The 16163-nt window shown below is 54.5% G+C and overlaps 2 protein-coding genes across 5 annotated transcripts in view; one reads left to right on the top strand and one right to left on the bottom strand.

Moving 5' to 3' along the window:
• Nucleotides 1-928: 928 nt before the first annotated feature.
• Nucleotides 929-13067, bottom strand: MRPL21 (mitochondrial ribosomal protein L21). Of its 2 annotated transcripts, XM_067748008.1 has the most exons (7): nt 12779-13067; nt 9452-9509; nt 7150-7235; nt 5924-6087; nt 4173-4225; nt 3697-3800; nt 929-1044 (listed from the first exon to the last, which is right to left on the bottom strand). In XM_067748008.1, exons 1-7 carry the CDS (start codon nt 13050-13052, stop codon nt 980-982), a joined length of 804 nt encoding a protein of 267 aa, XP_067604109.1. In that variant the 5' UTR covers nt 13053-13067; the 3' UTR covers nt 929-979. The 2 variants fall into 2 exon arrangements, with proteins under 2 accessions (XP_067604109.1, XP_067604110.1); XM_067748009.1 differs by lacking the exon at nt 9452-9509 and having other exon boundaries at nt 12779-13062.
• The window catches only part of IGHMBP2 (immunoglobulin mu DNA binding protein 2), a 25698-nt gene continuing 22531 nt past the window's right edge, over nt 12997-16163 (top strand). For all 3 annotated transcript variants that reach the window (XR_010945892.1, XR_010945893.1, XM_067748007.1), the window contains exons 1-2: nt 12997-13131; nt 14849-15018. Coding sequence is in view for 1 of the 3 variants with exons in the window: in XM_067748007.1 (XP_067604108.1) it covers nt 13046-13131; nt 14849-15018 (256 nt within the window). In the remaining 2 variants the exon portion in view is untranslated. The remainder of the gene's footprint in view (nt 13132-14848; nt 15019-16163) is intronic.

The following is a 16163-nucleotide window of genomic DNA, read 5'->3' as shown; positions in this document are numbered from 1 at the left end:
GTGCCGCCTGCCTCGCTCACTCCCCCGTCATGGGACTCTGGAAGAAAGTATTAACTACAGTTTGATAAAGGGTCTTATTGTGTCCCTTGAAAGCCCTAACTTTTCTCTTGGAGGAAGCCCGGCCTCTGTGAAGGACACAGAACCAGACACCTGGGCCGCCTGGGAGCCCCCCGCTCCCTACACTTGACCCCCACCTCCACCTCCTTCCATTTGCCCTCCAGCCCTGGCCAATCTGGTTCGGGATCCCTCCCTTGTCACAGGGGTCAGCTGCCGGCCTGACCCGCCCCAGACAGCAGCCCCCAACCCTTCTGGGACAGGAGGCTGCCTTCAGGATCAGGTTCAAAACTGCTCCGGCCCCTCTGCTCTGTCACTTCACATCCACTTCCCAGCACGTGCTGCGCTGCCCCAGCTCTGCAGCCCCAGCGCCGCGCCCCGGCCTTGGACAGAGTGCCCCCCCTTCCCTGCTGGACCCAGCGGAGCAGAAGGACAAGGGCAGGGACTCTGCACCCAGATGCCTGGTTTGCATCTCGGCTTCTTGGAAAAGCAAATCACTAGAAACAGGTAGTTGGATTACCCGAGGGATGGGAATTTGCTCACGTCTTTGTACATCTTGCCCAGGAGTGGAATCCAGATCGTGTCTCTCCTGGCGTCAGCTCCTGGGCCCCGGCTGTGTCCCCCACGTCGCGCACCTGCTGTGCCCGGTGGAGGGCAGCCAGTAATATCAGTCTGTGTCTTACACGAGCATCCAGGCTCCAGCCCTGGGAGGGCCACGCCTGTAATTCTTCCCGAATTCCTGTTTCTCCAGCCAAGGGAGACTATTCCTTACTAAGGATAAGCTCCCAGTCAGGGTGCTCAGCCTCCAACAATCGACGGCAGGACTGAGCCTGTTACGGCAGAGCCGCTTACCCCAGAGCACAGAGACCCGGACTCCTCGGAAAGTGGGTTTATTTTTATATTTCTAGAAACATTAGCTGGATGATCAGCACAGACGTGGAGCAATCCTGATGGTGTTTATCCGGAGGACGGTCTGAGGGCTCACGATAACTGCAAGACAGAGCAGGGCCCGGCATGAACACAGATCCGGACGCCGTCAACCAGCTACCGCGAGACCCAGCCGCCGCCCGCTCTTTCCTCGACGGTCTGCCTTGCACCAGCACCGCCCCGCAGCCGGGCAGAACTGGCCACCCAGTGATGTCCCACAGGCCGTGGTTTTTGGTCATCACTGACCGCCTGCCTCACCACTCGCTCTTTGAGCCCCGTCAGACCCCACAGGGGCTGCAACACCCCGGGGCCTGGAGGCCAGGGGCGCCCTTGCTGCGGGCCCCCAGCCTGGCCTCCCCCACGTGCCCAGAGACCCCTGCCCTGCATGGGTGGGGGCACCCCTTCCGGCTACGCTGAGGCTACTGGAGGTGGCGGAGGGTACAGGAGAGGCTCCCTACTGACCCAGCTCTAGTAAAGCTGAAGCTACCATCTGGTACGTTTCACCGTTTGTAACCGAGGACTGTGAGAGACATACATCGTCCCTCGTTGTCTGCAGGGGATGGGTTCCAGGACCCCCGAGGACACCGGCATCCAAGGATGCTCAAGCCCCCTAATAAGACGGTCTAGTGTCTGCATGTGACCCACACACACCCTCCCGTACACTCTAAACCATCTCTAGGTCACACGTGAGGCCTAAAACACTGTCAACGCCATATGAACAGGTGTAAATACAACGTATAATATAGATCCTATGTAAGGACTTGGTGAAGCAAATTCAAGTTTTGCTTTTTGGAACTCTCTGGAATTTTTTTTTCTTGCAAATTTTTTTGTTTTTGGCCCTGCGGCACACGGGCTCTTAGTTGTGGCATGTGGGATCTTAGTTCCCTGGCCAGGGATCAAACCTGCACCCCCTGCATTGGAAGCACGGAGTCAACCACTGGACCGCCAGGGAAGTCCCTCCTGCAAATGTTCCATCTGTGGCTGGTTGACTCTGCGAGTATGGCAGACGGGGATATAGGGGGCCAACTGTGCACCTCCTGAGACAAGATGCTGCAGCCTGTGGGTCCCGCCCCAAGGGGCTGTGACCTCCAGTGGAGGCCCCTGCAGGGACAGTTCTGTTCCCGCTTGTGGGTTTACTGGGAAATGGCAGGGGGCTCTGGATGGGAACAAAAGGTCGTGTGGGGTCAGGGAGACGGGGGAGACACAGCCCAGGCCGTGGAAAGCGGGCAGCAACGGCTAGGTGAGGGCGGAGGGGGATCCCTCCGTGAACCCTCGTCCCGGCCCTGCTCCGTGAGGCCGGGCAGGAGAGCAGGGTCTCCTGCCCCCACTCAGGGCACAGGCTCCCCTCCTGTCCCTGTGATGAGCCGCCAACTCCCGCAAGTCACCACAAGGCCGCTGGATGCGGTGGCCTCTCCACTCCCGCTCAGCAGGCCCTGCCTGCGCCCCTGGGGGAGGCCCCTGCTGTGAAGTCCCCCCCTCAGGTGCCAGCCCTTCCCGCCACCGCTTCCTCCCTTCCCGGCTGAGGTTCTGTCCACCCCACGCGCTGCACCTGCCAGAACCCGCAGCAAGTCCACACAGGGGCGCTGCTTCTTCACCTCTCCGACCTCTGACCTCACCCCTTCCTGCCTCCATCCCCTCCCCCCTCCCAGCAGACCCTCCTTGGTGACGCCCATTGTTACTGGCCCTTTAAATCAGGCGCAGCACATGCGCCTGGACGCCCCTTCGGCCTGGGGACAGGACGGAGGGGCCTCCTGTCCCTGGTCTCTCAGCCCCTGTGCTCGAGCCCACCCTGCCCGCTCCATCCCACCAGCATCCGGACGCCCTGGCCCTCCAGGGGCCACCCCGCCTGCCGCCTCCCCAGGGAAACTTCTCCTGACCTTCTCTCCCAGGACTGCCTTCCTTCGGGCTCCAGACGGGCCTCCCTCCTCCCCCAAAGCCTCTTTCACTCCTTCAAACAAACCAGCCCCACCTCCGCCTCCCGGCCCAGTCGACCTCACACCCTTCCAGCCACCACCTCTTCTCTTTAACCACCTTCTGAGGATGCTGTCCCCACCTGCCTTTGCGTCACAGAACAAACATGAACGAACGCCCGAAGCATTACGGTAAGATGAAGTCTGACGAGCCGCCCACAGGAATTGGAACACAGGACACACGATCCCTCTGCATTTGTAACTCCTTCCTTCCCCGCCCCTCCAGAGGCAGCCACACCCGTGATTCTGCGCAAACCGTTCTTCCTTTAAAAATGTGCCATTGTTATGTGTGTGTGTAATGCGTGCGGGCGCGAGCGTGTGCCCAGCAGCACGAGGCTGAGCTCTGCCCACCTCTGGGCTTCATGACTTGGCCTCACCCTCACATAGTCTAAGATCGTCCCTGCCGTGTGGAGGTGGGCCATCCACTGCACTGGACGACATCCCACTGAGGGAATCTCCGTTGCTCGTCCATTCCCCGTGGTGGACACGTGGCCTGCTTCTGGGTTGTCTGCAGGAACCCAGCTGCCAGGGCCGTGCCCTCCACAAGCCCCGGAGTGGTTAACGACTGCTACCCGCCCCTCCCCGGCAGAGCCAGGACGTGGGCAGAGCTCTCACTGGTCTCTGGGCTGCTGCACCCACAAAAGCGCCTGGCAGAGGGCAGGGCTCCGTCCAACCTGGCCCAGCACAGGACGCGGGGCAACACCCAGAGGACGGGAACGCAGCAGCCACGCTTTCTCCAACTTACTTCTTTTCCTTTTGTAGTTTTTCCTTTTCTTGAATCTCATATTGATTTTTGGCCATGATTCTGTTTTTTCAATGACTGTGGCTTCTACTTGAACAAGATCCTTTCTGGAAGAGAGGAAAACGAACAGTAATGTACCTTCCTGATTAGTTTTCAGTTTTACTAGTGCTTTACGTGAGAACATCTAAATAAAATTTAACTTCCTTTTCTGCCGGTTATCAACGTCATACGCCCTCCCTGCAGGCACTGTGAAAACTACCAAAAAGCACAGCAAAGAACAGTGTCATCCCACAGCAAATCTTAAAAGGGCCAAACTGCAGTGAATGAGTAACAGGTCAACGATTTGTCCTGGATGCTCTGTATGTGGGACACTACACACCCACGGTGAGAAGCATAAGCGTGTTGAGCTTGGTGGCTGCAGCGGGTGTGACGGGAGCCCCTCTGCCCAGCCTCCCCGCCGGCATCTGAGAGCACGTTACCCGAGGAGGGGTCTGCCGAGCAGCGTGAAGTCGTCGGCCCCAACCAGCAGGACCTGGAATCAAATAGGCGTGTTACCAGCAAATAACACAAAGCCCCTAGAACAGGCAGTCGCCCGAGCACACTGGAAAGGAAGCAAGGTGTCGGTTCCGCGAAACCAAAACGTGGGCTTCCTCTGCTATCTAACTAGCCACTCCCTCAACCTGGGACAGAGGTGGGGGCGCCAGCTGGCGGCCTGGCTGTGTGTGCAGGGGCGCCCGGCTGCCTGCGGACACGCCCGCGCTGTCAGACCCGGACACGTGGAACTCGGTCATCTGGGCGAGCACGTAACCTCCTATGGCAACAGTGGCTTTTAAAATACAACAACTTTTTATTGAAGTATAATACATATGGGGAAAAAATGCACAAACCAGACTGTGGTGTCTTTTATACAGTTCACAGTCCTGCTGATACTGCAAAGATTGAGGTTCAAGGTATTCTTTTAATGACTGCAAAACCCTGCACGGCCAGGCAGCCTCTCTCACTGGAGGGAAACTGTGACGCTAAGCGTGGCCTCAGATGAAGACAGTTCTGCGACCCAAGTGCAGTGGGGTTCTCATTAGACATTGGGAGACTGTCTGAAATTCTCCTGATGAGAAAAAAACTCGATTGCATTAAGCTTAAATGTCTAAAGACAAAACCTATTTTATAATAACATCAACGCGCTATGTGTGTTAGGTGATGACAAATAACGAAATCTTGCTTGACTCACTCTCAGCCCGACACGTTCTCTGTTGCTGGGCTTCCGACGTTACGAAAAACCACCTGCATTAGGTGGAGCTTCCTATGTTTTTGTTAATGTGAAATGTTTCAAAATAATGTCTTTTTAGAGATCCTCACAAAAACACTCCAGAAGTCTCTTATTTTAGATGTAAAAGGTAAATGTACTCTTGTTCGTGAGCTCATGACAGAACCACGGGGGTCACCAAGGAGAAGGGGCTGTGCTGGCTGGTGGCATCCACACAGCGCCCTGGCTCAGCCTGAGCCGTGCTCCTGCTCGGATCACAGGCTGTGGGAAGACCGTCTGAGAAAGGAGAGTTTAATGCTCCCCTGGGTGTAAATATGCAAAGAATCTACAATCTCAAAGGAAGGAGGAGTTTTAAATTATAAAGAAAACCATATGTCATATCACATCACACCAACAGTTAACCACGTCCTAAAAAATGATCCGGTACAGAAATCTCATATTTTATCTACAGTTTTATGAACAGAAATAGGCAAAAACCAAATAGGCCCCCGAACACAAGCGGAGGGCAGAGGCACTTGGCTAAACACGCAGGACACACCACGCGGCAGTTCAGGAGGGTCGGAAGACGACCAGCGCCCTGCGAGGTGCCTCTAAACCGTGCTCGCCGTTCAGCACAGCGGCAGCTGTCACGCCTAACGTCAGGGCAGTGCTCGAGCCGAAACGGAACATTTTCTCTTCATAAATCCTGGCCTGAGAACTCTTTACATCCCTAACTGGGATTTTCACTGTACCTGTGATCAGATATTTTCCTCTAAGAATACACTAAGGAGACGTGAGACAAACCCTTCTCTGTCTGACGTGAGACAGACACACGTGTCCCCTTAGAGAAACGTGCTGATCGGCTCCCTGTAAGGAGGGGCCCTACCGAGTCGGGCCGCCCTCGGGGAGCAGCTCTGCCCACACCCCCCTGACCCCACCGTGCCCACTGGCCAGCCTGCCACGTCCCCAGAGCTGACTCAGTCTCACCTTCTCCAGCCGGATCCTCTCTCCACACGCAACGTCTAACTTGTTTTCAATTAAGATCAGGTCTTCAGAGGTCACCTTCCACTGGTGGCTGGCGAAGTGCACCACTGCGAAGAGCCTGCCGTAGCGGCCCCGGGCGATCAGCTCGTTCACCTTCTCCACGACCTCTGTGGGGAGAAGGGCGGTCAGGGTCACAGCTACACCCTCACCCGGGTGCCCGCTGCCCCGCCGCAGGCCAGGGTGAGCCGCTGCTCCCAGGAGCTGGCACTGGGGTGCGCGGGGCACATGGGGCTCTTATAGACGATCGTGCCCCGACGGCACAGAAGCCCCCATCCCCCTGCCATCCTCCCGCCTGAGCGCTCGGCGCGCCTGGCTGGGTTTCTCTGACCCTGCGGTGGAGAAACCCTCACCTGGTTTCATTCCCAGTCGTTATTAACGAGCCAGCGGCCTGGCAAAGTGAGAGGAGAGGCCTTCTTGCAAACAAGGAAAACCTAGAATTATACCCTCGTGGCACTGGATGCTACCTGCTCGCGTCCGCCCACACCCAGTCCCCGCTCCCACGGTCACCGCCTCGTCTTAGGCCCGGCCCTTCTCTCCTGCCCCGACCCTCCTGGCCTCGCCTGGGGCTGGGCGCAGGGCACAGTGTCTGCCCTGGAAACCGAGTCACGCCCTCGGCTGCACCTGGCCAAGAAGGCGGAACCTTGCCTGCAGCTGTACTTTTCGGGCACAGCATCCGAAATGGTATTTAACAACTGCAAGGTTCCACGCGTTACTATGGACTTCCAGCTTTTGGAAACTGAGGATCTCGCACTCATCCCGGTGCTGGGCGTGGTGGCCACACTGCCCTCCTGGCGACATGCATCCTGCGTGACATGCCTCCCGACACCCTGATGGCCTCTTGAACACCTGGGCTGGGGCCAGCTTCCACCGAGGACCGGGCACGTCGTTCTTCTTCCCTGAACTCCTGTTTCTACCAACAGCGGGGAGACAGAGCTGGGCCCTGGCCCTCGCGCCACCCGCACTACCTGCCTGCGACTCGGCTGGTGCCTTGCTGCCCTAGGAGGACTGGCTCAACGAATGAGGGTTTTGAGCTCTGGTGTCGAGCGAACCTGAGCTTTCACGCTGCGCCGTGTCTCGGGCACCTGGAAACGTGAAGTCCTTGTTCTGTGGCCAGGAGGCCCCCTGTGGTGGAAGCAGGGGCGCCACCCCCTAGCTTCTGCCTCTCTTACCTGCGTGGTGTCTGGCCTCCTCGACGGGGTCTGGCACAACAACTTCTGGCCAAGGTGGTGAACTCAGTGACGTTTTAGGAACGTATCTGTAAAAATATTTTACAGACGTGGGTCACACACACGTGAAAAGACGGTTCAAGATGTGTGAGAAATGACTGCGCTCAGCACACTAGGAAGGGCAAGGATCCGGCACGTCTCTGATGCTTGTGTGGCTGGCGGGACAGCTGCCCCCGCAGTTGTAGGGGAGCAAAACCTGCTCGCCCCAAAATGTCTCTTAGGCGTGCAGATTACTTCAAGCCGAAAACAATCAAGGCCCAAAAGACGCAGGAAGAAACCTTGGCAGGAGGCAGGCAGGCCTGGGTCTGCACGCAGCTTCCTGAAAGACTCGAGATGGAGGGCCTGTCCTGGGACACAGCATCACCAGAGACGGCTGCGAGGAACACAGGGGCCCAGAGATCTGAGGCCGCTCCTGTCCCACTGTCTCTGCAGGCCCAGCCAACATTTATTCACCAAACATCTGCTTTTCCACCTCCACGTGAATTGCCTTCGTCCCCTTAGAAGTCTCAAAGCCCCACCCTCAACATCGTCTTGTCTTTAGCTGAAGCTGCTACTTAAGGTGAGAGCTTCTGCCATTTGCGCGAGTGGCTCATTTCTCCTGGGTCTCTCCTGTGTGTACAGGTTATTAAACTTCGGTCTGATTTTTCTCCTGTTAACCTGTCTCATGTCAATTTAACTCTTAGACCAGCCAGAAGATCCCAGAAAACTGGGGACCCTGCCGCTTCCAGCTCACTGTTTGCTCACTGTGAAGTGAGCGAACGCCCTCCCTGCTGGAGTCAACTGGCCCCCAAATGAAGCTGTGCACTCCCGTCACGCATCGTGTCTGAGCGGCCCCGGGCGGCCCGGCAGCAGCCAGCCGAGGACCGAGGGACAAATCTGGAACGGGACTGGGGGCAGCAGTGGCCACTCACGGCGGTCACAGAAGTCAGCCGAGTTCAAGAAAGCACCCTTTAGGGTTTCTGCCTCCACCCTCACCCAGGGTGCCCACTGCTCCTTTAGGGAAACACCAGGCCCTGCGTCCCCCCTGCTGAGAATCTCCGCTGCAGGAGCGCAGGCGGCTGCGCTGAGAGCTTACTACGTGCCAGGCGCTCTTCTCTTTTTTTTTTCTAATTTTTGTACTGAAGTATAGTTGATTTACAATGTTAATTTATGCTGTACGGCATAGTGATACGCTTATACACATACCTTCTTTTTTATATTCTTTTCTGCCATGGTTTATCTCAGGAGACTGAATATAGCTCCCTATGCTCGCCAGGAGGACCCTGTCGTTTATCCATTCCATGTATAATACTTTGTATCTGTTAATCACAAATTCCCAATCCATCCCTTCCCCATGGCAACCACAAGTCCTTCTAAGCTCTTTTTTGTTAAAAAATTTTATTTTTGGCTGCATTGGGCCTTCGTTGCTGCACGCAGGCTTTCTCTAGTTGCGGCGAGCGGGGGCTACTCTTCGTTGCGGTGCGCAGGCTTCTCATCGCGGTGGCTTCTCTTGTTGCGGAGCATGGGCTCTAGGCACGTGGGCTTCGGTAGTTGTGGCTCGCGGGCTCTAGAGCGCAGGCTCAGCAGTTGTGGTGCACGGGCTTAGTTGCTCCGCGGCAAGTGGGATCTTCCCGGACCAGGGATTGAACCCATGTCCCCTGCATTGGCAGGCGGATTCTTAACCACTGTGCCAGCAGGGAAGCTCCCTTCTAAGCTCTTTAAGTGCAGAAATTCACTCGACTCTCATGAAAACCCACTGAGATGGAGACTAATACTGCTTCCATTTTGCCGAAGAGGAATGAAGCTCAGAGTGCGTGGCCCTGCTCAGGGCCCCGGGCTGACAGGGCGGGGCAGGGACGGGACCCTGTGTGTTCCTACCTGAGTACGATTTTGTCAAATTTACCTTCTGTAGTTTATATTAATTTTATGTGTTTTCTTTAACACTGAACATGCTCTTTCAAATTATGTAAGGTCCTCCTGAAGATTCTGACACAACCATCCCGTGGTTCGACCTTCCCAGTTGGAAATAAATCCCCAATTAGGAGTTAAAAGCTTTTGCCTAGAAAGACACAGCTGTGCAAGGCCCAGAACACCTTTGCCTTTGGGTGCTTGAGGTTCTGTCTGTACTTCTATATGTCAAGGGTCTGAGAAAAATACTGTCAAAAAGTTAAAAGAAAACTAAATATTCTTGAAAACCCAAATGCTTAAAGTTCTGACTTTAGAAAGGAAAGGAAGAGAGTCACCAAAACCCACATTTTGATATTACCCTTGTGGAAATGAAGCGCTCTGCGAACTGAACCTTCGAGAAGCAGACCACAGGGAAGCTGAAGGAATAAAGAAACACGCGTAGTTACTAACACGAAACGCAAACCGCCCTTTACGATGCTCAGTGTGCAAGTGCCGCTCCTGTGACTGGCACGCGACTTAAACCACCATATCACGACATGTCTACAGAAAAACCTAGGCCAACAAAACTAAAAGCACATCACTTATAGTCACTGGCTATTACCATAAGCGTCAGGATGTGCTTGTCACGCCATTGAAAAGGGCCTAAAACCAAATCACCTACCTGCTAACCCACTCCTTGACCACAGGTGCCCACTAAGTTCAGGCCCTGTTCGGTACCCCAGTGTGGGAGCGGCCTCCAGGACGCCCCGACGAGCCCACCTCCTCGTGTTCTCACCCCTGTGTTGTCCCCCGACAGGGCGCTGGTTTCTGTGACCAACAGCATGTGGCAGAAGTGACAGGACAGCACTTCCGAGAGTAAGTTATAAGGGCAGCTGCTGTCCTGGGTGTCCTCTCTCATCTCTGCTGCAGGGCTGCTGTGCGGTGAGCAGTCCCTGGAGGGGCCTCCTGCCAGCAGCCCAGGGAGGGAGCTGGAAAGCAGATTCTGCAGCCCCAGCTGACAGCCTGACTTGAATCTAATGAGAGACTGGGAGCCAGAAGCACCCGCTAAGCTGCTGCTGGATCCTGACCGTCAGCGATGGATAATACATGTTAGGTATCTTAAGCTGCTGGATGTGGGGGTAACCTGGGACATAGCAGTAGATAACTAATGCACCGACAAAGGTACCCACAGCCTACTGAGAAGGACTCAGAAATAAAATGCCTGGTAAGTGCAAAAAGCAGAGGATAGGTTTCTCAATAACTACTGTTGGTTTTATTTTTTCAATTGGGCTCTAATTTATAAACCATAAAATTCACTCTTTCGAAGCTCACTCATTAGCGGTTGTTCCCAATTCTTGGTCTCCTGGGCTGGTTTCTCTTCCCCTCTGCCATCTTGGTGCGCTTGTGGTTTAGACATTGGATCTTACCTCTTCTTTACCTATAGCCGTTCCTCTGGTGATTGTATGAATTTAAATGTCACCTATACACTGGTGACTCCCAAGTTTACACCTGCAGCCTGTCGGACACGACAAGCACCTGTCTCTTTGTCATCGTCACCTGCATGTCTAACAGGCGTCTCAGAACCTAACAAAGGCTCCTGATCTGCCCCTCATGCCTGCTTCTCCCGCACCCCTCCCCATCTCACGTAATGGCGCCTCCATCTTTCTAGTTGCTCAGGCCCCAAATCTCAGTCATTTATGACCCTTCTCTCTCACACCCCTCAGCCAACCTATCAGCAAGTCCCCTTGCCTCTCTTTGAGAGATCCGGGCTCTGAGCACTTCGATTGCCCGAGCCTGCGTTGCTACTGACACCCCGCCCTCGCCCTGGCCCCCCTCTGCGCGGCAGCCAGAGGGTCCTGCTAGAACTGAGCCCAGCTCGCGTCACTACTTTGCGAGACTCCACAAGAGCACCCCGTTCACTCAGAGAAAAAGCCGAAGTTCTTACAGAGGCCACAGGGCAGTGGGCATTGCGGTTCCATCTGTCTCTCTGAGCCCATGCCTCACGAGCTTCCCCTCGCTCACTGCACACCTGCCATTCTGGCCTCCTGGCTATTCCGGGAAGATGCCAAGTGCAAGGGCCTATGCCTGACCGCTCTTGCCCTGGACGCTCCCCCACGTGGCCCCCAGGCTAATTCCCTATTTCCTTTGGGTCTCCACTCCAATACCGTCTCAGTAGAGAGGCCTTCCCCACACATCCTGTTTAAAATTGAACCCTTTCTTCCCAACTCGTGCTTTATTTTTCTCCATGAGTCGTAACAGCTTCGAACATACTATATAATTTGCTGTTTCTTAAAAATCTGCTTGTCTCTCTGCACAACCCTTCCCCCTGCGTCAGAATGCTAGCTCCATAAAAGCAGGGATTATTGTTTTATGTTTATAACTGATGTATTCGCTATCCTGGACCAGTGTTTGACTTGTAACAGGTGCTCGATAAATGGTGAATATACGAATAAATGAATGACATCTACTCTGCTAAGCCATCAAACGAGGCCCCTGTGGAACACTCCACGATTGGGAACTTGTGATTGGCCTCTCGAGAGCCATCCCACCGCTGAAAGCTCACAAAGTTTCTGCAACTGATCTGCTTCCCTTGCCTGTGGTCTTAGCTTAGCAGTGACGCCACTGGGAACAAATGGTGCCCCAGGATCATCCTTTAGATCCCTAAGGATCGTGCCAGTGTCCACCCTGTTTCCTTCACTCACTCTTCAAGGTCCTGCCTGTTCACCATTTTGGTCACCCTCTCTTTACTCAGTTCACTTCATCTGTGCTTCTCTCTGAAAACATTGGGTCTGGAATTGAACACAGCATTCTAGAGGTGGTTTTATAATGGTAGAATGCAGTAAGTCCCACTGCTTTTGTAAAAACTTCCCTGCCTGCTTAAACCCAAGTTTTATTATGGAAAATGACAAGCATACAAAAGTAAAGAGAATAGCGAGTCCTCCTGTATCTCTCCCCAGACTCAACAGTTATCAACTCTTGGCCAAGCTTGATTCATTCACAGTGCCTCTGGCCCAACTCTGTGATTAAAGCAACTGTCAGTGTATTTCTATGAAAGATAAAGATTCTTAACAAAAACACAACCACAACATCATTATCACACCTAAAAAAGGGAACAATTATTTATTACCAATTCAGACCCAATTCTAAAACATACATAAACATTGCCTCACACAGATACACACTCCAACCGTTTCAGACAGAAGTTTATAGTGTTTCTGACAAACAATCTTTTTGAGCCTCGTGACAACCCAGTGCCTAAAATACAGCTGTCGCTTTTGCTGGATTGGTTACCATTAGGCAAGGACATTCGTCACCATTTTCCAGATGAGGACGGTGAGGCTCAGAGCGTGGCTCGCAGCCTGCGGGTGATGGTTAACGCACAGGCCTTGGAGTCGGACCGAGCTGTCTGATTCAGTCCTCTCCCACTTCCCTGCTGTGTGACCGTAAGCAAGTTACCTAACCACTCTGAGCCTCAGTTTGTTCCCCCGGTTAAATACAGCCTATATGGAAGTTGGGGAGCTTTCATCAGTATTTAAGCTACTAACTAAAGGAACCAGGATCTGAAACTAGGTTTCCCCAACTCCAAAGTCCGCGTTGTAATCACCGCATCAAAAAAAGCGATTAACATCGGTCGGACACAGACACACATGTGGCGGGACGGCAGGGCGTCCCACTTCCTCCCTTCACCCCGCGGCCAAGGTCTCACCCTCTCCGGGCCCCGACGCTCTCAGGACACTGCGGCTGCATGCAGACACCAGCCGTCTGAAAGTGACCGGCAGGGCCGAGGCCGCCACAGCCGCGGCCGCCACAGCCGCCGCCATCTTCCCGCAGCCTAGACCGACACCGGAAGCGGAAGAGGCGCGAACCCGGTGCGTCGACGCACCGGGCCCGGCCGGGAGCACCGCCCCTCGCGGCAGCCGGAACTCGGCGGCTCGGGACCTCGGCTGCTCCGGGCCCAGGCCGGACTGCGGCCATGGCATCGGCGACCGTGGAGAGCTTCGTGAACAAGCAGTTGGACCTGCTGGCGCTCGAGAGGGACGCGGAGGTCGAGGAGCGCAGGTACGGCCGCCGGCCCGGGCCTCGGGTTCGGTCCGGCGGTTCCCCTAGGCCCCCGTACTCTCCCAGCTCAGACCTCGGGCGGACCTCCCTCCTGGGGGCTCGGCCTGACCAGCCTGGGGGTCGGGATTTGCCCTCCTGACTCCTCGAGTCCGGGTCGCGGCTGTGAAGGGGCTCGGCCTCCCACACAGATGGAAGCCTCTTCAACCCCCGGGACAGCCCGTTCCGTTTGGGGGACCCTTAGGAAGGGTCTGTTCTCCCCCTGAAGTTCCCCTCTGAACTTTGCCTCGTAGGTCCTGCCTCTCTCCCCATTTCCATCCCCAAAGTGTTCTCAGCCCTCTTCCGTCATCGTCCCCTCTGTCAGTGTCTGCGCCTGTTCCGTGCCAGGCCCCGAGTGAGATAGTCACTGATGGTCCCCTGGCGGCTGGGTTTGAGCGGAAGGGGCAGGTGGGAGCGGAAACAGTTCCCTCCCAGCGTGATAGATGCTGACCCGTGTGTGCAGGCAAAGTGCTGTGGGAGCAGGAGGGTGGACAGCTGAGCCTGGGGAGCCTTAGGTTGAGGCTGGCTTCGTGGAGGAGGTGGTGCCTGAGCACAGCTTGCAGAAAAATAGGGATTCAGGTGGAGGCGGGGGAGAATATTCCTGGAAGAATTGTGGGGAGGAAGGGCAGCCCTGCAGGCGAGGGTGGAGCCCTGAGAAAGCCAGACTTGTTTCCGTAGGGCTGAAACTTTGAGAGATGACACTGAGGCCTGTGAAAGCACCCCACATACATCAGCCCCTTTAAACCTTACGTCACCTCTGCGAAGTTGGTTACTGTAATTCTCGTTTTATGTCTAAGGAGGCTGAGACAGAGGTTAAGTCATGTACCCCAGGTAACACAGGTCGAGCCAGGATTTGAGTTCAGGCAGGCTGATCCCAGAGTTTGCACTCCACCGTTGTGCTACCCAAGTGGAGAGGATTTGTTTTAGAGGTTTTTGATCGTGATGGTTAAGAGCATTTGCAGTCCTGTCGACGTCAGTGGGATCCCAGCTCCATGATTTATGGCTGGATGACTTTGCAGCCTTAGTTACCTCATCTGTCAAATGAGATCATTCTCACAGCAGACCAGTGAGGTGGGAACACAATGATCTCTAAGTCAAGTGCTCAGCACGGTTCAGAGTACAGAGTAAGCACCCATGGGAAGATAGGCGGGGGCCAGATTGGGAAGGGCCTTGTGGAGAAGATTGTATGATATTCCTGTGCAGAGGATGGGCCTCGGTGCAGTTAAGCAGGTCAGAGAGGTAAATAGATTTTCATCTTAGGGGGGATCTGTTGGATGTTGCTGCTGGGATTGGCTGGGGAGAACCCAGAGATAAGGAAGTTAGGAAGCTCGGTTTAGTCCGGAGACGGCCAGTGATGTGGGCTTGAACCAAAGCTGTGGTGGCGAGGATGAGGCAGGGGTGGATTCTGGGTACAAATGGGAGGGGCCTGGTGGGACTCAGTGACACACAGGACTCAGGACAGAAGGTGAAGATGAGCGAAGGTTCTGTCTTGGGAAACTGGGAGGAGGGCACAGATCGCGCTGGGGCTATAGGGGGGGCAGGTTTGAGGGGGGGCAGTTTTGGAGTTTCCCTGGTCACCCTTCGTGCCTGTGCAGAGATCTCCATCTGTTCTTCCTGCACGGTTGGAAGTGAAAACTGGTAAAATACAAATACTGAAGTCTCAACATTGGGTGTCTCCCAGGTCCTGGCAGGAAAGTGTCTCTCCGAAAGAACTCCAGAGCCGAGGCGTGTGCTTGCTGAAGCTCCAGGTATCCAGCCAGCGGACCGGGCTGTACGGACGGTTGCTGGTCACCTTTGAGCCCAGGAGATGCATGTCTGCAGCTGTGCTTCCCAGTAACAGCTTTATTTCCGGTGTGTGCATTTTTGACATAGGTGGACTTTGAGTATTGCTGCCTTCAGATGTGGCTTGTAAAGACCAGGTCACATTCGACCAGTTGGGGAATAAAGCATTGTAATGGAAAGCTCTCACTGAGAAGTTCAGCAGTTACGAGGCTTTTTGGTAGTTTAGAGCAGCACTGCCCAGACTGGCAGCCACTAGCCGCGCGGGCTTATTGAGCGCTCGCAGTAGGGCTAGTGACCGCTGCCGGTGCAAAATGCGCGTGAGGGTTGGAAGGTTTAGTGCAAAAATTGAGAATATCAACGGCAATTTCTCTGAGAGCTGGTTATGCCTCGAAGTGATAATATTTCTCATGTATTGGGCTAAGTAAAACGTGATTAAATTTACCTGTTTCTTTCGGTTTTTAATATGGCTACTAGAAAATGTAAAATTACACGTGACTCTCACATGTCTCTCGAGTAGCCCTGGTCCAGATGGTTCAACGTGTGTAGTTGTGTATTCCCAGACCTTCCTTGTGCCAAGGATACTTTGGCTAAACTTGTGGCAGCTCTGCTGGAAAGGAGGGGCAGTTAGAAGAAGCTTCTTAAGCTCACACCTGGGATGCTTGTTTTATTTATTTTTATTTTTTCCTTTGGCCACGCCGCACGGCATGCGGGATCTTAGTTCCCTGACCAGGGATCGAACCTGTGCCCCCTGCAGTGGAAGCGCAGAGTCCTAACCACTGGACCGCCAGGGAAATCCCTGGGACGCTTGTTTTTGATCAGACCTGGAAACTGGGAGAGAGCAACGCTGCCGAACACTGCACTTCCACTAGAAAAGTCTCTCTGCCTTGTTTTGGTGGTGACAGTTTGTTGGTTTCATATTTCGATTTTCTAGACTCTTGCCCCACAGTTTTTGGAATACGGGCTGGGTTTGGAGACAGATAGGAGGAGGGGAAGCTGCTGGTTTGGAGTCAGGTCTTACACTTTGCTGTTAAGTGGCCGAGAGTCAGTCACGTGTCCTCTGAAGAACAGAACCAAGGGGATTATAGTTGAGCTCTCGGCCTCACCATCAGGATGAGTGGGTGGGACTGAATGTGCAGGGCGTTTGTAAACTCTGAAAACCAAAGGAATAGTATGTGTTCAGTTAGTAAGTGTTGCGGAGTGAATGACCTGAGAGG

This window comes from Pseudorca crassidens, chromosome 9 (assembly GCF_039906515.1).
Source record: "Pseudorca crassidens isolate mPseCra1 chromosome 9, mPseCra1.hap1, whole genome shotgun sequence".
In the NCBI taxonomy this organism is placed as follows: domain Eukaryota; kingdom Metazoa; phylum Chordata; class Mammalia; order Artiodactyla; family Delphinidae; genus Pseudorca; species Pseudorca crassidens.
This window is presented reverse-complemented; position numbering and strand designations above follow the sequence as displayed.